Source organism: Scatophagus argus, chromosome 18, assembly GCF_020382885.2.
Source record: "Scatophagus argus isolate fScaArg1 chromosome 18, fScaArg1.pri, whole genome shotgun sequence".
In the NCBI taxonomy this organism is placed as follows: Eukaryota; Metazoa; Chordata; class Actinopteri; family Scatophagidae; genus Scatophagus; species Scatophagus argus.
Window position 1 is genome coordinate 5,772,079 of NC_058510.1, and position 21,548 is coordinate 5,793,626.

The 21,548-nt window shown below is 43.8% G+C and overlaps 1 protein-coding gene across 3 annotated transcripts in view; it reads right to left on the reverse strand.

The window, feature by feature from the left end:
* Positions 1-21,548, reverse strand: part of c18h8orf34 (chromosome 18 C8orf34 homolog) — a 53,230-nt gene that overhangs the window by 27,187 nt on the left and 4,495 nt on the right. The window contains exons 2-7 of one of the 3 annotated variants that reach the window (XM_046370811.1): positions 14,733-14,808; positions 14,401-14,532; positions 12,296-12,415; positions 12,058-12,086; positions 11,040-11,203; positions 7,350-7,516 (exon numbers count right to left, since the gene is read on the reverse strand). In XM_046370811.1, coding sequence (XP_046226767.1) covers positions 7,350-7,516; positions 11,040-11,203; positions 12,058-12,086; positions 12,296-12,415; positions 14,401-14,532; positions 14,733-14,808 — 688 coding nt within the window. Of the gene's footprint in view, positions 1-7,349; positions 7,517-11,039; positions 11,204-12,057; positions 12,087-12,295; positions 12,416-14,400; positions 14,533-14,732; positions 14,878-21,548 lie in introns of those variants that run through there. The other 2 variants (XM_046370810.1, XM_046370812.1) reach the window with 2 other exon arrangements.

Consider the following 21,548-nt stretch of genomic DNA (forward strand, 5'->3'; position numbering starts at 1 on the left):
TGTTTAGCTGATTAACCTATAATAACACAATGCCTCTATTCACACGAGTCCCTTATCATCCTTGTGTGTCTGCCATATTGTACTTATGTCTGGCTGCAGCAGCCACAATACAACATCTCTGTGTCCATTCAACTCCCTTCCATTCAGATAATCTGCTCAGTTCATCTCAGGCGCTTACGCACACCGGAGATGCGGACACTGGCTGGTATTAGGACTACTGCTGGCTTTATGGTATGATCACAGGAGCCTTCTTGCCTATTGATAATTGCTTCCAGTAATTCCACCATAGTACCACAGCAATTTGCCTCTCGATTAACGTATCCATGTGCACGGTGGAGACTTTTACGGGCGTCAAATTGGGCGTAGTTAAGACTTTTACTGGGGGACATTTTTTTCACCATCAGGCCGGCAAAAACCTTCAGAGGTGAACCCAACTCTCTCAACGTTCTATTTCAAGCGAGAGATTTAGTGTTGAAGCAACTCACACCACCGACACACTCTCCTCCACCTCCTCCTCTTCTCCCACTGCACCATGATGATACTGCTGTGTGTTGTTGTTGGTTTACACTGTTTCCCGGGCAACTGTTGTGTCTTTGGTTGTTTGGGTAAGGATGAAGGGGGCAATGGCGGTGATGGGAGTCTGCCTGTGTGTGTGTGTGTGCGTGTGTTTACATGTGTGCGACTGCTGCTGGCGTCAGAAAGTGCATGCCTTGTCTGCTAACTCTGGCAGTCTGAATGTTGCCCTGAGGCAGAGGACAAGAAGTGCGCTCTTAGCACCGAAATCAGTCTGTTCAGAAGCGTGAAGGGATGTGCACGTATCACAGATCACATATTGTATTGTACTCTCTGCTTTTTGCTCCACTGCATTCATTTGACAGCCACCGGTTAGCATGGCAATTAAGATTTGACATATAAAACATATAAGAAGCTTATAAAACACAGTGAGCGAGTTGTTTAAAACACCCAACATAAAACTGGAGAAATGAACTCCACTTTATGCTATAACATAAGACAAGTCAAAGTCGGCAGCTCCTGGAGCTCACAGCGTGCTCACACAGACAAGTTTGTAATGTCATTAGTTTTGTATAAACAAAAAACTTGGCAAATTGATGTAGCAGTAGGTATTTCACAGGATAAGAGAAAACTTTGACCTGCTGGTGGCAGTAGAGGACAGGTCAGAGAATCAGTGGCTAAAAGAGGGCTCACACATCATCACACAAGTCATTTTAGCATATACTTTTTATTTCACTTTGAATACTTTAAAATCAGAGGTGGGGCCAAGTCATTGTATTGCCATTTCAACAGAAGAGCCTCAACCTGCTATTCGCTGTGTAACATCAAATGTCGAACAAAGTTGGAAGTTGTCGCCTGTAATTTTCAGCCCACCCATATTGCATACTGCAATTCGTTTTATGTTCCCGTTGGCGCCCATGCACTCCACTTTGATGTTAATTTTGGACCTATGGCATTAACACTAGGAAATGACAGGAAGTCATTTGTGACCGATTTTAAAATTACATACTTTGAAGACAATAGACTCAAGCACAAGTGAAGTGACAAGTCTCTGGTTTAAAGGTGGGGCTGCGAGTCTTTTTTCATTTTGTCAAGTATAAAGTCATCAGCTTTGTGGGTCAAGTCTAACCTGAGTCCAAGTCATTTGGCTCGAGTCAGACGAGTACATTTCAGTGCAGGACTGTACTTGTAATACAATATTTAACAATGAAGTACTTCTACTTTTTTTTAATATGAAAACCAATCTGAATATTTGCTCCACTACTCATTTTCAACATCTCATTTCTGTAAGATCTTTCTCACAGGAAATTCTATGTTTAATAATCATAATGAATATTTGTCATTCTTATCTGCAACAGAGCTAACAACACCTTTGCTCTTTCATGACAGAAAGCACTTTAGTAGGACTAAGTAAATGTTTGGGCCTCTATGAGTTGAAAGGATAAGACCTTAGTCACCCTCAGGAACCAGGTCCATGTGCAGGAGATGACCTCCTAACATCTTTCATTTATATTTAAAAAAACCCTAAAAACTGTGCTATAGTATCAACTATATGCTCCGCTTGATCAAGTAAGATAAAACATCCTCAAACAAAGGAGCCACACACAGGCACCGTAACCAATCCAGCAGACGCTGCTTTAGTCCGTGAATCAAAGATCAGACGTCGCTTTATCACGGCCTCATTCTGTCCCCATCGAATTTCACTGTCACTATGAATCAGCATGAGCGCAAAGCTACGCTCACATCCTTCCTCCTCTACTGTTTCAGGACTCATGCCAGGATGGGTCAACACACTGAAGGGGGGGGTGAGGGGTCTGATGTCTGATATACACATGTTTCACACTGAGGGAAGCTTTGTTTTTTACTCACTACTGCGATGAAAGTGTGAGTGAGGACGTCAGAATCCAGCAGGACCTCAAAGAAGAGAGTGATGTTTTCGAACAAAAGTATTCAACTCCCTTGTAAATTTATCTGCAGTTGTCTTATAAAACTATAACACAGTATAATATATTTTTCAAAGCGTATTTGTAAACAAGAGTGGATTTTGAGAATCGAACGGGCGCGTCTCAGAAGTGCAACGCTTCCACGGAGGATGACGAGAACAGTAACTTTACAGTGAGGAACTGGCTACCTCGTCTCATTAACTTACCATAAAATAACACTGCAAGGCCAAAAACAGGGTGTTTCTCCCCACACACTGAACTCAGCTTGTTTCTCGTTTAAGATCAGTAAAAAGTTGTGGTCTCGCCGCCCAACGAAAGCTAGAATCTCGACATTTTCCGTGGCTTTACAGGAACATGTGAGTCATGTTCATTTTCAATATGGTTCTGACTGCGGTAAATATTAAGCGCAGAACTAATGAAAACAACTGGGAAAACACAGTGCCATCCCCGAGAGCCGCTCGAGAATCAATAAGTCTCTAAGCTGATTTTAGTTTCTCTTTTTTGGAACAATATGAACCAAACAAATCCACCTTAAGCCATGTCTTTGGTTTTTGTAATTGTATTCAGTCTGGACTACTTTAGCTACAGTACTGTGTATCATTCCAACTGGATCTTATTATTTTTTCATAAGCTCTTTATCCAGGTGCTGGCAAAACGCCGTCCACTTCTGAAAACCCTTCTGCTCAACATGGAAATGGAGATTAGTTGGCAACTTTCTGTGTATCTTCTAAGCCTGTTTTTATTATGCACCTTATTCTCTCACACAAGCTGGTGCACCTTTCCTGCCTCCCAGTGGATATTCTGCAACATGTTTAGTGCTCACTGTGGCTCTGAACTCTCCTTTCCTAAATGATCACATCCGCACTGAGGAGCCTTTTCATTTCTCTCGCTCATGTAAATGTTACACAAGCACAAGAAGGAAACTCACAGCCAAATAGCAGCTGCGCTGTGATGAACAAAGCTTAATCAACTTGTAATACGACACAGAAACTACTGCAGCTCACATGTGTTCCTTTGCTATGATCAGTGTTTTATGTTGCAACACTGCAATATAACAAACAGAACACTGTCACAAGAAAGACACTGTGTGTGTGTGTGTGTGTGTGGGCATATGGAAGTGAATGCAGTTGTCTTTGTTTTTAAGTTGCGTTGTCAAAAGTTTGTTTGATGATCATTTCTGCAACTTGAATGCTTGTGCCGAATCCTTCACAGCACCGAGCACCTGCATCCAAAAGTTTTATTTTAATGGTCTTTCTTATCATAGCTGCCAGATCAGCAAAGTGTTCATTTTCGAACGTACTCATCTGACACTTAAAAGTGCTTTGAAATACTCCTTTGACTTTGTTCAATGCTTCTGAATACACAGCACTTGTAATACCACATTTCATCCACTAGATGTCACTCTAAGCAAAAGCTTGAACATGTCTCCAACAATCTCTGGTGCTGTGGGGACTGCGTGTGGCATGCATTGGTACATGTAAGAGGCCATAATAGGCTATATATGAAGCAATGCATCATATGAACTGTGGAGTATGTTAATTTATTGCTTTTAATTGCTTTATTGCTTCATGAGCTACTGACATTGTTAATTTCCACTGTTTGCAGAAATCTTCCCTGAGGTCAATGTACACCGGAGTTTCAGTGAATGTAGCTCTTGCCATTTCATAATATTTTTAAAAAACAGCCCTGATTTACACGTTTAACTTATTCAACAGCAAGCAGAGTCTTTCTGCAAGTCACTGAATCTCTACCAGCTGCAGAAGTGCTGCTGAGTAGCTGACAGCATCAAGGAAAAAGATAACTATCCCCTTCAGGGATCAATATACTATCACAAGAGCACCATCCCTGCCAGGTATCATCACTCATCTTTGGCATACATTTGGTTAGAACCACAAAATTTGTGCCAAGACCCTCTTTCTGAACGAGGGCCAGAAATCCTCATGAGGGTCATTCATTTCTCCAAGTCCACCAGGCCACCACATGCTGCACGTTAGCGTCACTTTAATCCCTACAACAGAGAGGCGGACGGCTCACACTGACAGGAGACACCGTAGCGGCAGTCCCTGTGGAGAGCACCACGACCAGGCCTCGTCAGAAGATCAGAAATGACCTCCCTGCATTATTTCCTTTGACTTACTGCCCTGGACCGCAGTGTAAAAGCCACTGGGGGAATATGCTTGGGATGCAGAGCTGTGATTAAGGAGCCCCATCACAGACCATCAACATCCTGCTTTATGGCTTATCTTTCACTATTATATACTGCTGTCCTGCGTCACGACTGGGCTCATACAAAGAAAAGCAAAGGCTGTTGTACACACAGTGCTTTAACAAGGGTTCTTCTACATACGGAAGAGCAGCTTGATATAGGGCAGTCGAATGCACTGTATACTTTTAACTGGGCCCACGAGCTGTCAGAGAAAAGAGAAAAACCAACAGTTCATCACACATTCCATAACAGGACCGTGTCGTGGTCGGTGCTGCTCCTTGTTGTTGTATCTACAGTCTTTGCGTTTGTATAGTTGTGTGTAGTGTCTGTGCTGCGTGTAAAGTCTGCACAGTCCTTGTCCACTATGCATAGTCCAGGAACATTGTCCCATTTCACTGTTGACTGTTACTGTAAGCACCAATAAAAACCTCTTGACTCTTGACTTAACTCTTGATTTTCAGACACAATTTTTAGACAGCAATTTTGGCTCTGGATGTTTTATACAACAAACAAACACAGACAAGGAGGATAAAAACAATCACTTGTTGCAGCTCCAGTCGGGGTAACCTGTAAGCCACTCTGCCACACATCAATAAAGAAACGTGACCCTCTGGATGACCCAGACGAAAAGATCTCACTAACAAGCACAAGCGCCTCAGCGATGTGACAGCAGAGCAGAGAGCAAAGACATACGTCGACTGAATGTCTTCACAGAGCAGCAGCACTGAGGAGGCTGGAGACACGGTGAAGCACTATAATTGGGGCCCATGTTGTAGACACCAGGAAATAGAAAAGATGTGGGCCGTCATCCCTCAAACAGGTACTGTATGTAAGGTATTTGTCAGCTAACACAGCGGAAAGGAAGTGACCTAACATCAAGCTGTGTTTGTGGAAAAGCTGACTTCTCCCAGTATTAGCTTTGCGCAATTCTCATGCTGATGGATTCTTTTAAAACCACCGGTGCCACAAACCTTCGAAGTGATGCTGCGCCGCGCGTCTGTGCAGCAGCTGTTGTGTCTGCGTATGTGTGTGTGACCTTTCGTCATAGTAGTGTTACAACGCAGGAATAATCTACTTTACTCAGGAGGATCACCCTGCACAGCAGAGACAGAAACAGAGTGCTTTCACAGACACAGCTGCTGAATAAAAACAGGCAAAACAAGACTTCACTTCAGAGACTCTTTCAACCCCCCTTCCCCTTTTGTCACCTTCTCATCCATCTTAAGTCAGTACGCGCTGGCATGGCTGGCATGAAGGAATGTGAACACACAGACACACACACATACAGTCAAATACACAAAAAATAAATCAAAGGAGCTTCTTTGTGATCCTTCAGATGTCAGAGTGAATACCTCGACTAGCTGGCTGAGAGCATCTGGCCAGACTGTGTAAACAGGAAGCATAGTTTCCTTTAACAGCTACCACTAAAGTGCTCTTTAGTGCAGCGTATAAACTTATTGTTGCTGCTGCTGCTGCCTCACTCATTCAGCTATCCAGTCAATACACTCAGCACAGTAAGCACACCTCGACAGGTTCTGCATGCGTGCAAGCATTTCCTCCCTATCAAGCTGTCCGTTACATTTCTGAAAGGAAATTTCCATCAGAAAATGCCTGAACGTGGCACATTTGAGTACATGAATGCAGCCAGAGAATTTAAGTGTAATAACAACAACAACTTAACAGCAACAGTTTCTCCAGCTGAGAAAAAGCAGGAGCTCCAGCGTCCAGAGCTCCACTCGACACGCCTAATGCCTTCAAGTCAGTGGGCAGGTTTCTATCCATGGCTCCCACTTTGAACATTTAATGCTGATTCAGTGTGGTGCATCTGAGAAGAAAGGATGATTTATGGTTCATTAAACTCCATTGTATCTGCAGTTCAGTTAATTAGTGGAATAAATAAAAAGCAAACCATTACATTTGGAATACCAAGACAGATTGATTATATCAGTATAAAAACCAACATTAAAGAGCTCTGCAAAGAGAACAACTCATTGAACATGAAGTTTTATTGCAGCCACTGAATGTATATAAAGATGGACGACATAAGAGCTGCCCGAAAGTGAGACCAAAACAACTGGATCACCGCCCGGTGGCCAGCTCCACTGCGGGTCCTAAACCCCTCCCCCTCCGTGTTCACAGTTGGAACACGGGCCAAACTAAAAACTTGAAGGTTACGTCCTGCCGCTCCACCACCCGATCATTAACGCACAGTTGCAGGCTCTGAATGACCTCATTGGCAGCGATCACATCCTGTACACTTTGGCTTCGCTTTTGTGCATTGGGAGGAAGTGGAGACGCGTCGTCCATCTGAACATATGTCAGTGGTTGCAGTTGTAATTTGTTTTCTACTCTACATGTGAGTGAGACATTAGTCAGCTTACTTGGCTCACCATTGCACATGTGCGCGCGCAGACACACACACACACACACACACACACACACACAAGGTAAACACAGCAAGCTGTGTGATGCTATGAAAACAGGTGTCTGTCTCACACACCAACTGGGCATCTGCCGATACAAACAGAAAGGCGTCGTACACCTGCCTGCCAGTCTGGCTCAGAAGTCGTTCAGTCCTACGATCAACGGGATGTTAATAGAAACTTTCATGAACAGAAATTAATGGCCTGGTACTTCACAGAAAGCGACTCATTGCAGTGCACTACGCAGTTTATACATGACAGTACCCAGAAGCTCCATGGCATCGTCCTCGTCCTCCATCTCCTCCTCTGCGACGGAGGGGGCGGGGCTATGGACCGAATCAAAGGAGTCCTGGGACAACATGGCGGCCAGAAGCTTCTTGTGATGCTGCTGCCGCTCCCGTAGCCCTTTGCTCTTTGTTTCCATCTTCAGGCTGGAGGAGGCAAACAGAAGAGGAGTCAACACTTCAGAGGAGGAGAGTACAAGAAAGTAAAGTTTTCCACTGAGTGCAACATTTTCCGTACACAAACCACCAGCCTCTACAGAGTACCAGAGAAACTATCATCATCCACAATAGTGAGAAATATGCCTCCCAAAATAGGCTGTTTTACAGTAACTCTGCTCCTGTAGTAATTCTAACCTCTCATCCTAACCTGTTAAGCTCGTATGTACGCAGGCTCAGGCTTTCCAGCAGGCACAACATGTTGGATTTGCCTCATTTGTGTCCAGCTGCATTTAAAGAGTTAATGTTTAACCACGTACCATACCCTGCAGGTGCAGAACACTTGCTATAAACGGCTAGCAGGGAGAAGATAAGAGGGCATAATGGCTCTGAGGAGAGCAACAGAGAAGTAGCTGTTGCACTCAGCAACAAGGCGTTTGCAGTAGCATTTAGAGGCTGTGAGGTTGGACAAAAGGGCCTGAGCTGAGGAGGTTTTAGTGCGTAGATGGACGAGGGGTTGAAAGTGGGAGAGCAAAATACTCAGAGCACTGAGCAAAGACATGATGGATGATATGCACGAGGGAGAAATTAGCTATTATTTTAATATTGTTAATCATTAGAGTAATTGAGAAGCAGATATTCAATACTGTAATTTCTATAAAGACCATAAAATGTTTATACAAATCAGATTCACATAACGTTGCTAAAATGTATTAATGAACACAAATGGTGGTCTTTTCCATTAAGCTTGTGTACTTTTTATGTTTAATTTGTTGCCTTTGTACTTTTTATTAGATCACGAAGGCTCAGACCAACACAATGTGGCCATTTCTGAATATAAGCAGCAGCATGCAGCTATGGAAGTGCACCAGTTTTCAGGAGAATCCACCTGTTAATACGTTAGCACTTCTCAGGCTGCCTGCCAGGCTCCTTTTTAAATTAAAAACAATACATGCATGGAAAGAAATCAAATAATTTTCTTCATATTCCTTTTTCCCCCAAAAGCTTTATTCATTTCAAACTGCATTACTTCTGTCTAAGCATGGAACGTGGAGAACGGCTGAAAAATGACCAAATACCTTCCTATAGAGTTAAAGCTACAGTTATACAGTTATGAAGGCTGACTCCTGCGTTACCTCTATATTGGAGAAATTAATTTCCATATCCCACAGGCTGAGGGCGTGGATTAGAGCGACGGAGGGGTATTAATTTGATGCTAATCTCAGTTTAATGACTTCTGTTCATAGTTAATGGGGAAAAGGGTCACAAGATAACAGATATTTCCTCATATTCCTCTGTACGGTATTTCTGTGATAATTAAATCAACTAATATGGGCGAGACAAGGCAAGGCGGCTAGTGTGATTCTGCACATGTGCCATTTTCCACGTCTGCTCCCTCTTCTTTATCGAACCAAACTTTAAATCTATCTAAGAAACACTTTCCCGAGCTTTCAAACAACCCAATTTAAACTGAAAGTTAAGCCTTTAGATGGTGTTGAAGAGAAAGTAAAGTGAGGACAACAAATCTTAATATGTGGCTCACGATGCCTGCTGGCGGCTTCACCAGCATCAGCTACATGTGGTGGTACAAACTAGTTATTAAAGACGTAAAGTAAAATATGACCACATAGCTGGATTTCCCTCATTCTCTGTTCATCGTGATCTTTCTGTGAACAGCCATGGTATTCAGAGAAAGGCTATAGCAGGACGGTTAGCAGGGAGGAGTACAGTTTATGGCACTGACGTTCATGGGATAAGGAAGTCCCATTCCACTGGACAGATTCAAAAATCAGCTATTTCACTGAATATGCTTCTGCCACAGTCGCATCAGATTTCCCAAGTGGCCCTCGCACTCATCCTTCCCGAGTTTGCAGCCAGTCATACCGAGAGCCACCGCCACCTGTCAGCTCTGCTTACGGTCGTCAGTGACAGGTGGGCTGGAATGAGGGACGGAGGCAAGCAGATCAGAAAGTAAAGCAAGTAAGTCAAGTTACCAAAGCAAGAGGAGGAAGATGCACTGGTTTGACAAATAAGGTCAGAAAATGTGAGCACTCTAGACTGAAGAGCGTATGAGCACCAGAGGGGGTGGCCTATTAAGGCTCGGATGGGATTTTAAGAGAGGGCAGAGATGGTCTTTGCCAGTTTTCCACTGGCTCAGAGTGGTCATTTTTTCCTTATCTGACACAAATTGTAAATCTGACCTAATTGCACTTTTAACTGGACTTTAATGATACTCAACTCTTAATACTTGAGCCTTTGGGAGCTTGGACCTGAGTCAAAACAGCAGTATCCTCTCAGCAACCTCACTACTGCTAAACAGTGTATTTGTTTACATTTTGGCAAAGTGGCAGCCTTACATGTAGCTATCAGCAGTGCGCTCATGGATGGACAGACAACACTCACTGGATTCCTTTGATACTGGACAAAAACTTTATGATGAGGCAGGTTTAGTAGTCCTGTGAGCGTCCTCATAGATATTTATGTGGGATCCACATCAGAGACAATCACATCCACTGAAAGTGAAAGTAGCAAGTTCTGACTGTGAGGAGGCCAAATTCCTCACACACACACAGTTTGAAAACCTCTACCTTACACACCAAACGTGGACAGAAAAATATTTATGTTTTCATGAATTCCCTGTTTTTGAGACAGCTAAGAGAATATGAAAGTGATCTCATTGAGGTTCACAACAAATGCAATTCAGAGTAGATAAAAATGATCTGTTAGATGATGTGATCATTCTGGGATGCTGCCCCACAGAGGTAAGCACAAAGGATCTCATTTACAAACACACACACACACACACACACACCACAGAGCAGAGCTCATCAGTGAGCCCACACACACACACACACACACATCCCTAACTCCCAGCTCAGACTTCTAACTAAGCGATTTCTCCCAATAATCCACCCATACGGTAACCTAATGAGATTAACACTGTGTATGTGTCAGCTCAGGCCCGTGTGTGATTTATGGCTTTGTATCCGATCCTCCTCTAATTAGTCGCAGCTGCAGCGCATGTGACACACACACACACACACACACACACAAAACAGCAACAGAAGAGTGAAGTCCAAGAGGAAGCAGGCCATTTAGCACTTTGATAGTTTTGCAAACACGAGGTACAAAAAAAAAAAAAGCTTCCTGAGATGGTGACGGACGGTTTAACACTTCAGCACGTGTCACAGTTATATTGTCAAAGACGGACCATTTTTAAAATAACAAGTACAAAATTCCTATGGCCTTGAGCGCACAGAAATTAGGTTGGGTTTAATGTGAAATTGGGTTGAAGCAGTATCATGGCAAGCATGTTTGATCGCGCCTTTGAAATGGGATTATCAAACCCATTCAGATGGGCATTCCTCAGGCAGCAGAGTTAAAAGTCTACCTCCTCATTTTTAAAGAGCCAACAACAGCTTTGTGAACTTTCTTGAAGTCTTAAACTTTTTTCCTCGTCTAAATGACTCAGCCTTGCACATGCTTGGCCATATACATAACGCCAATCACCAACCTCCCGGCAGGGCTGCTGTCTCCGCTCCAGCACACTTCAGTTTTAGCCCGAGGGACGGGGGGGTGCAGCATCTCAGCAGCCAGTGGGTCCGCGTCCTCTTCCTCCCGACCAGCCCACTCCCCCACCACCCGCGGGCGCAGCACTGAGTTATAGCCTCCCAAGTTCTAACAGAGAAACAGAGCAATAATAAGAGGCAAAACGGAAGGAGGCCAGACAGCCGGGGAAAAAGACGCAGAGTCAAATGGAAATGTGCACAGGAGGAAGCGAATGGAGTGAGAGTCGCTATAAATCTCAACGCCATGTATTGTTCAGAGAATAGAGTTTTGAAAAGCACCACAGTATTGTCTGAGCTCTGCCTCCCCTCCATCCTGCTCCCAAAGCCACGCGTTTACAACCCTGCTCAATGCAAAAAGCGAAGACACGTCTGCCCGTCTTTGACTAAATCCAGGATACTATCAAATACTATTGTCTCTGCATGATCAGAGCAGGTGCTTAGTATTCATTCCCTGCCCCGTCCCACAGAAAAGAAGGAAAATCTCTGGGCTGAGAGCCAAGGACGATGGACATGTACTGCTGCACTGAACAAAAAGTGAAGTCCCTGTCAAAACATATGCTGTGTCTCTCATCCAGACCCATCATTTCCAAATCGCTCTGTGCCTCTCCCACCCGGGCAGCCACTGCACTATTGTGCTGGGAGAGAATTGGGGCCAGACGAGGACAAAAAGACGGAGCTCAGACAAAGCTTCACGCGTGAGATACACACCGAAGCACTGAGGGACAAAGGAGATGGAGGACATGCTTACTGGAGTATCACTCTAACACATCACCCCCATGAGACAGCAGTTCATCATCAGGGGAAGAGCCGTGCTGCTCCGTCAGACGAGTGACAGTTCTAAAACATGGCTTTTATTTGATGTAGCGTAGAGTGATGCTGCAGAATGAGTGACAGAGCTCTACATGACTGCAATGCCAGTGTGCACACGTGCTAAATAAAGAATCCAGTCTAGTTCATGACTACCTGGTCGAGCTCATCAGAGATGGCGATGCCTGCAGAGAGGAGAAAATGGTTTAAAGCACAGAGAAGCATCTAATACAGTTCAAAATCCCAGCTTAGGTTGCTTCTGAGCTTAGTGGCAGGCTTGTGAGATTAGCTACTCGATCCGGTTTCCTCTCGGGATTTACAGTGACATTTGTAGAAAGGTCCGCACTTTAGTTCTGTATGTTAAGATGTATTAAATCGGGCCGACGCCACTCACTGCGCGACAGGCTCTCCAGGGCCTTGCCCAGCTTCTTGCTCTCCTGCAGAATGTGGTTGAGTTCGTCGAAGTCCCGGCTCTCCCTCCAGTCCCAGGACGGGTACTCGATCGATCGTGGCACTGGGCATCACAAACACACAAGAAGTGCCATTGAGAGAGACTGCTTGAATTTTTGGCTGACTAAATAATCTAAAAATTAGAGAGAGAGAGAGAGAAAAAAATCACTCATACTGTAATTTGATCTGTAGAAGCCACAGCTTGATGTGTTCAAAGAGGACTTTGTGACTTACTACAGCATGGAGGTGAGTGGAAACACGAGCAGAAAAGTAAACACGTCTCTCTCAGAAGCACAGAGCTCACTGGACGCAGGCCAGGGGACAGTGTCTGTCAGTCGCTTTGATTAACATTCAAAAATAGCTCAAACAGGAGCAGGAAATGACCCACATACTGTACTGACATCCGGCCCACGTCCTCTAGCAGCATCCCTCAGCTTCTACATGATGCTTAATTCATGAACTGTTGGATTCACACATTATTTATGAAAAGAAAGAGCAATATTCTTTCACAGGAGGAAGGATTACTCTGAGTTCATCCTTATCTAATGTTCTTATGCTCCAACACATCTGAATTTGAATTAACATGACAAACCAGTTGGTTGTGAAGAGATGCCAAACAAATGTACTGGTTGTCTGCGGGCCACCGTTCACTGCCTGAGAGGACGTGTTGACGAATGAAGATATAATGCAAAGGACTTTACATTTGTATGCATGTTTGACTGAAGCACATGCAGTATGTGATGACAGCTGTGGAGAGTCAGCGTCCTGCTTCTGTTTGCACCCTCACACACACACACACACACACACACACACACATACATAAACTCAAATGTGAATATTTGACATCCTCTGCCATCCTTTACCCTTGTTTACCCTGACTAAGCTGCTTGGCATTGCAGCAACAATAAACACAAAGCAAAATGTCTCTGCCAATACAGACTGGAGCAAATAAATAAATAAATGAAAGCAGAAATTCCACTGCTTCCTCTCTCTTTCTCCGCTATGTGTGATGTGCTTAAAAGTCTGTGCTGTATCTTAATAACCTAGATTAAGGGTTAAGGATTCAATTCCCACTGGAGCCGCCCGTTAAAGCATCAGTCAAGTATAAGTGAGGCACAAAGCCGAGTAACGGAACACAGAAAGAAAAATCAAACATATGAGTGGAACTTCTGTACACCTGTGACGGCTTTCGCGTTGTCCTTGCTACACTGTACAATAATGATGAGCGGCAGTTGTTTTGATTTCAATTTTTCATGAGCTCTGCACACCAAAACACCTTTGCATGTTTTTTTAATGCGACTTGACTTTAAATGTGGCTTTGAAGACTTCTTACACTTAAAGGGTAGCAGGAACGCTTGTAATTTAAGTGCGCCTCGATGTGCCGAGTGTTGCTTACTTTACTCTGACTTCGCCCTCTCACTTGTTTTCTCTTACTCACTTTGTGCACTCATCCCGACACCCGTTTCTTCTTGGTTGTGAGAAGCGATGAGACCGCGGCCTAAAATAGACTTGGCCTGGCAGTGACAGAGCCCAGTGTTGAATTATTGAAGCAGTCTATGGCTCTGCATGCTCCCCATTTGACCCAGCCTCATTGTACGAAGTGTTATACTTCATTCCAACATCATAGCTACAGTAATTTATTATTACAGACCTACAAGAAAAAGTTTCAGCTGGGAAATTCATTTCGTCTGCATCCATTTTGCATTAATGTAAGAACTTTGCGAACAATTCATCTTCAGAATGAGTAGCAGTGCAGCACCAAGTGGGTAAAATGTGGAACTTAATGAGAAACTCATCTGCAGGGCTCTGGGAGGTTGGAAAGAGGACAGTGGCCTATACACTGTGACTAACTTTAATTAGATATAATTATATCAAATTAAAAATGGAGATTAAAGTCAATGGAGCGCGTAATTGGGATACAACTGATACAGCAGGTATCAAAACTGTGCTGCTTTCATGTTTCAAAGTAGACTGGCTGTGTGTGTGTGTGTGTGTGTGGAAACAACTTATTCACGAAAAAAGTCAGTCGAACAAAAAGAAGACACTCACGAGACTTGGATTCCGGCGAGGGAGGAGAGAGGCTCGAAACAGCCAGGTCACTCTTGGATTTCTTCGGTTTCTTTGGGTGAATTTGCCATGGCTTCTCATAGTTGCTGTACTCCCTCCGAGGGTTTTTGCTTTCTGCGACGAGAGATAGTCACAATTTCTGCTCTGTTATTATGCAAATTCTAGAAAGCATAAATGCAGGCCAAGTTGACTCCTCAAGCTTTGCCGTGTTTTGTCACAGATGCAGATTAATGCCAGTCTTTGAGCCTATATTCACCATACACTGTGTGCATGTGCAAACACAAAAGCCTCATTCTGCATGCACGCGTACCAACCTGGAGAGCTCTGCGCCCACAGTGCTGCAGAGCCAGAGAGAGCTCTGTGCAGCTTGCCGGGGCTGTCTTGCTTGGTCTGCAGGTGATCAATGAGAAAAGGGATTGGATGGTCTGGAGTCTCAGTTATCAGTTTGGTCATCAACTCCTATAGGAGCAGAGTAAAGCACAGAGCAGTTAGATCAAACTGGCGCTGCAAAAGGAGTGAGAGATTGGAGCATCCACCATGAAGTGGAAAAAGGCAATCAAGCCATACGAGCATTACAAGTCTTCTTTTTTAGTTTGGGAGTTTTAGTTTTATTTTCCCCTCATCTTTCAGTAAAGTCAGACACCAAATGTCACTGTCCTAAAGATATAAAAGTCAAAGCAAACAAGAAAACACTTTATCCCCAAAAATGGGAGCACTTCCCCTCTGTGTCAATTAGTAACTAACATGTCAGCAGCCTCCATCTAAAATCAGGTCAGTCTTCCAAGACACTAGACCAAACAAACACCGCAGCCTTGGGTTAATCTCTGCCTTGTTAAAATGGTGTTATGAAGCAAAAAAAACCTGAACAGCACACAAACACGGAGCATCCAAAGATGTTTTGAGAAATCCAGTGAGAAGAATCTGTCATATCAGGCCCGAGAGAAATGGACAAACGTAGAGACGGACAAATTCAGGACGGACTGCCTTCAGTGATGGGACTCATCGTGTTAGTAAAATGAGAATACATTACAATTTAATTTGCACTGGGAGATTAGCTGTGTTAGGAAAAAAAGATTGTGATTATTATTGATCAACATAAATAACTTGACAGTCTGGTTATTAAGCTAGAAAGAGAGTGTAAAGAGGATGCCAGAGGCAAAGTGGTGAGAAAGTTAATTTACTGAGGGGAGGTGAGACACTAAAGAACAGGGAGGTAGTGAAAATGCTCGGAGGGCAGACTCACAAATTGAGACTCAAGATTGAGAGACTCAAGCGGGCAAGAACAAGAAAGGTAGTGAAAGAAGGCAGAAAAGAAGGCGAGCACAGAGGGTAAAGGCCACGTCTTAAGATCCTTCAAATGGACGATGAGAACTCAGCATCAAATGCACCAAATCATGTCAGAATTATCTGCGTCGTATCTCTGCGCCTTTTGCCAAGGCACGCATCCAGAAAAATGGACTTAATAGCACAAAATGTAAAAATAAATCACAGATTGCCAAACGCTAACTGGGTATGAGAGTGCGTGCTGACATGATATGGAATGAACTCTGCTTGACCAGTTTAAGCCAGCCAGAGCAGTTGAGGCTGACTTCAGGAAGATTACTGCAGAACAGCCACGAGAGTCATTACTGGACAGCAGTGAATTGGCAGTTATGTATGGATATGCGTGGATGTGTGTGTGTGTTTGTGTGTGACAAGCATGAATTGCATGGACACTTATGTGCAACCAAACAGAATCATATAATCCCATGCTTTGGTTGATGGTATGTGTTTGCCCTTGTGGAAATACTCATGTATCTGCATGTGTGTGTGTCTGTGTGTGTGTGTTTCAAGGGGAGGGGAGGGCTCCAGGGAGAAACTGTGTGTGTGTGTGTGTGTGTGTGTTAGAGCTGGCTAGCCTTGGCTGCACTGTGTGTTCTCAGAAAGCTAATCAGGTAATTGGTCAGGGGGACATTCCTGTCCGGCTTCAGAGTCTGCAGCAGCCCTGACAGCTTAAAGAGGGAGCTGAAATGTTTCTGTGCAGACTGCAGGTCTGAGGACTGGGGAAACTGGTGGACTGTTCTTCTGCCAAAGACTTGGGGGCACGGCCAGTGTTTCAGGGCTTCCAGCGGATATCCAGGCCAAGACTTCGCCTTCCATTTGCTTGTCACTGTTTGTAGTCTGTGACGTCCAGATTATTTTTCAGATAATCTCTCTAAACAGGTATCTGCATATGAAGGCAGATAAATTTAAAGCTAATAAAAATCTAAATTGAACCCAAATGGGCTCTGAGATTCGCCTTCTTTTTTATCTGCATGTCACCAAAGCCACTCCAACACAAATACCACTTGAACTACAAACGAACTACAAACAGAAACCAGAAAGCTTCTTGCCTCTTGTCTACAAACTCTGCTTTCACATGCAGATGTCTCTTTTATAGAGATTAAAGTTGAAGTGATCTACAAGCTCTTCAGGAAAGAATAATGATGTTGCCTCTGAGAAACCATACTGAACTCTCCTCACAACTGCAATGGATTCTGTGGCCTGTGTCTAACAATTATAAACCACTAACGATGCTAAGATGTAAAAGTTGTAATTACTGCTTAGTAGCTCCTGTGGGTAATTTAACTAACCTACCAACAGGAGGTCTGTAAATGAAGGTTGTAATTTGGTAGGTTACACAGGAAGCCAAACTAACAGAACTCTGTTGAATACAGCAGCGTTTCAAAGCCTTAATAGTTTTTTGGGAGGGTAAAGGGAACCCTGTGCAGTAGCTTTTATTTTCTTTTAATGGATGACTGCTGACTGGTGATTTTCATGATTGCGTTTCCAAGTGGAAACCACACACACAGATGTGATAGATGTGTAGAGCGGAGAGCAACACAGGAATGAGTGGGACGTATGAAGCCAACTGTGGCAGAAGGACAGATTCTGGGGATTGTTGGAGGCAAACGTTTGCATTCTGCCCACGTCTGTACAGTAAAATGCTTGTGTGCCAACATATATTGATTGCACGTCCTAAAATGTTTTGCATCCAGTATGATACAGGGTGCTGAATGAGCTAATGCACCTTTGTGCCCTTCATCGTCTCTGATATCTTAACAAAAAGGCAAAGAGGCAAAGAGGCGTACTACGACATGGTGTATACATTACACCAGTCACGTAAGCAAAGCAAAGTAACCAAACGTGATACTTTCACTTTCTATGGTAATGAGGAGCTTTAAATAACATGAGTCCTGTTTCACAAGCCCAGGATGTTTGACTCAATCATACTTGTGGAACCATAATAAGATGCAGGCTCAAATTCGGGTCAGCATTTTGATATACAAGTAGACTTTAATGCTGTTTGGCTAGGAGTGACTTGCATCAGCACAAACAGCATCCCTAGCATATGCGGGTATGTGTGCGAGAGAGCGATAAAGAGGGGCGGAGAGTTTCAGCCTCTGCACCAGTCTACTATAAGCAGGCCAACAGGTGGCGTTAGGAACTGAGACCAATGCAGTCCATATCAGATCTGCTGTTGGAGGGAGATACGTGTGGCCCCAGGCAGTTTGGTGTGGTGGTGGTAATTGACAAACTGTCAGCCAGCCAAGAGACACCCTGCGTCCTTGGAAGCTCTCAAGGACCCCCCCACCCCCCCACCAATGGGGACAATGACAGCCATGATGCTCACGCTGACGCTCCCTGCAACTTAAACAAACTCCTGAAACTCAAAGTGAAAAAGGAGTCGAACAAAACAAACGGTGGCAAAGATTTTTGCAGGTCACGCACTGAGTAGACTGAAGAACCGAGGGAGGGATCCACACTCTCACAGTGCCACGGAGGGAAGAAAAAAGAGAGAACACTAACAGCGTGGTGATCTCTGCTGACAGAGAGCACCCAGCATCCTTATGAGTTTGACAGATCTTTGCAGCCTCAGGGAGAGCTCCTCTGTTTCTGACACTGGACACCCACCTTCCTGTGAAGGCTAAGAAAAAGACGCATTTCTCTGTGAGAATCAAAGGAAGGCATCAGTCTGTGTGAGCATAGTGAAGAAAAGGGGGATTGAAAATAACTGAGACGGAGTTGATGCAGCTACATGAGCTCTGCGAATTAAGAGACTTGGCCTCCACGCTTCTCTTCTCTTTCTTTCTTTCGTTGTCATCCTGTGAGCTGATGAATTTCCACCTCAGCTATTGCAGAATCCTGGTGGACTGTTTGAGCTATGGATGTCTGGATGTGAGGAGACAGCGATTCTACACAAGCTGGCTTTCTGTGTCTGCGTTCCTCGGAGGAAGTGAATCGTTTGCAACCTACAGAGATGGAAAAAAGAACAAAACTCCAATACTGTACCTGTTAGGACAGACAGGAATACTGCAGCAACATACTGTTTAAAAATTACTATTCCCTGCAGCATATTCTGAATTAAAAAAATAGAAGCTGGGGCTTCAAAATGCTTCTCTTCAAAATATGTAAATGCAGAATCAGCTCTTCTACGAGTGATTCCTGCCCCTGCACTCGAGGCCACCGGCTGCCATTGATTAACCTGCTGTTTGTCAATGAAATGTGGGAATACAAAAAAGTACTGAAGGTGGCGTCTGTGTGATGTGCCTCATGTACAGAAAGAGGTCGTTACTGGGGGGAATGATGTGATGAGAGAGCGAGAGTTGCCACTGGAAGAGATCCAGACCTTGAAGAAGCAGGCTGACGAGAGCAGAAGGGATCATGCGGAAGAGGAGACTGTGGGAGAGGCAATGTCACCTGATCAGATAGCACTCCTCAGAAGAGAGATGCTTTTATCTGACCCACACACACGCAACAAATAGATGGTCTCACTCCCCACCTGCAGCACAACCTCAAGGCTGCTAAAACACGAGCCCATGTTTTACAATACGACTAAAGAGGGACTGGCTCACTATTAGTCATATACAGTGCAAAACAGTTAATAGTCTGAATTTATTCTTAAATATAAGTATGCCCTTTTTTATACCACTGAAAATGAAACCCATTTGTGCCTTGTGATTGTTGGTTGGTCTAGACAAGTTGCTTTTTAATGAACCTGCACCTTGATGAGGACGCTTCGCATCCATGAAGTCTAATCATCCATCTTTCCCAGGCTCATTAAAGACCCATGTCCATTTGATGTCTTCCTCTTGAACTATTTCCTCACATTGTAGACACAAAATCATCATTCAGTGAAGTGAACAACAATGAAAATTACGATCTATTTAACCACAATCATCATCCATCTAAGCTGCAATCTTTTTTCTTCATTTGAAACACCCTGGAAACTACAGCCAGACTTGAAATAACCTAATAAATAATTTTGCCATGAAAACATAATATGGCATTAAAGATATTTCTTTTATAGCACAAGCTCCTCCTCCACCATGCTGCCAGCTATAACTCGCGTTGCATTATTTACAACAGGTCACCAAAGGCAGAAACCCTTCCAGTCAGCAGAGCCACACAGCTCAGATCTGCTAGTCAGTGAGGTTATGTGAAGAGAGGGGACAAAAGTAAGCAGACATTACATATCTCACACGCACATTATTGGTTGTTGTAATTGTTCCGACCCCAAACCAGCGGACAAAAGAAGGAAGTAATCCTTCTTCTGTTTACAAATCCACTTCTCAGGGAAGCACAAAATGGAAATGTCATATTAAAACAGCCTGTAAATTTGAAGACACCAGTCTGATTTGTCTAACTCCGACTGCCTGGACTTCATATTAGCTACAGAGCAAAGAGGATTTTGTTCCCCCATGATTTTAATTAAGTTAGGAAGGGGGGGTGGGGAGTGACAGTTACAACAAAAGCACAGTTTCTACGTCCATATGGGCGTGTGAATATTGTTTGGTGGTATGTAAGAGAGCTCAGACACATACAGTATTAACCCCTCTTTGTACAAACACATACTGTCATTTATCACCAACTGGACAAATAAAGGGTAACTGTATGGGATCTGTGGATGACATGATCAGCCCTCCCACACCACCAGCATCACTGTCAATTACGCACAGCGGTCGGCCATCAGCGTCCTCAGGCTGTAAGCAGACATGATAACTTTATTAGCATGCAGCACAGCCACTGTGAGCTCTCCCTCTCTCTCTTTCCCGTACGCTCTAAATCTTTCTCATGCTGCACTCACTCATCATCTCACTGCCCTCCCAGACATCCTTTGCCTTCCCTCCTCGCCCCTTCCTGTACTCTCCCAGGACCAACCGGGCCTCTGGCCGCCTGCTCAGCCACCTGCCTTGTAGTATTAACCGTCACAAGTCAAAAATCAAGTCATCAGCCTTTGATGAGACCATCACTGACCTCCCAAACAAAAAGCGGCATCCAGAAAATGAAAAGCCAAAACATGCTAAATTGATTCGAAGAAGACTGTGGCTATGTCTCGTCTGGCGCATTATGTGTTTAGAGTTGAACCAATCTCAAACTGTTTATCTCCCCTGAATTTTGATAGTGTTGATTTCCAAATATGAATTCTACTGCCTTCCCGTCCCGTCCCAAGATACAACAAAAGCAAAAGGCCTCATTTCAATCATCACGAGGCGTCGCAACAAATTGCCACAGGAAATTGCACATCATTTCACTCTAAATTGATTGTATTGACTTTAAGCATGCCTTCACATTTTTTAAAATATGACTTCAAAATTAAAATTAGGGTGAGCACCTCGTTTTGATGTGAATATGCTAATAAGCCACCAGCATACAAATGCATGAAACTCTGCCAGCGTATAAATGGCGTTTTTGATCAGTGGACTTGATCATGCTTGGTCATGATGAAGGTGCCACTGAGCTCCACAGCACCATAAAAGCACCTCACTTCTCATAGTGGGCTGCATATAACATTCAAATGGTCATTATTTTTCTGTAATAACTGACCTCATTTTGCTCAAGTTTTGCTTTGAATAGGAGAGTGAGGTGAAATAATAAACATAAATGAAGCAAACCACAACCGAGATGAAATTACTGGGTTATTTTTACCAGATGTGTAGGAGGTACACCAATGACAAAGTAACCCTGTCAGACTGAAATGTTTCCAGCTGTGTTTGTAGATGTAATAAGACCTCTCATGGATTCTTCCCGAGGTAAGACTGAACCTCTCTCCTCGTGCTAAATTGTCTGTTAATGCGTCTCAAAAGGTCAAGAATAACTAATAAGATTTC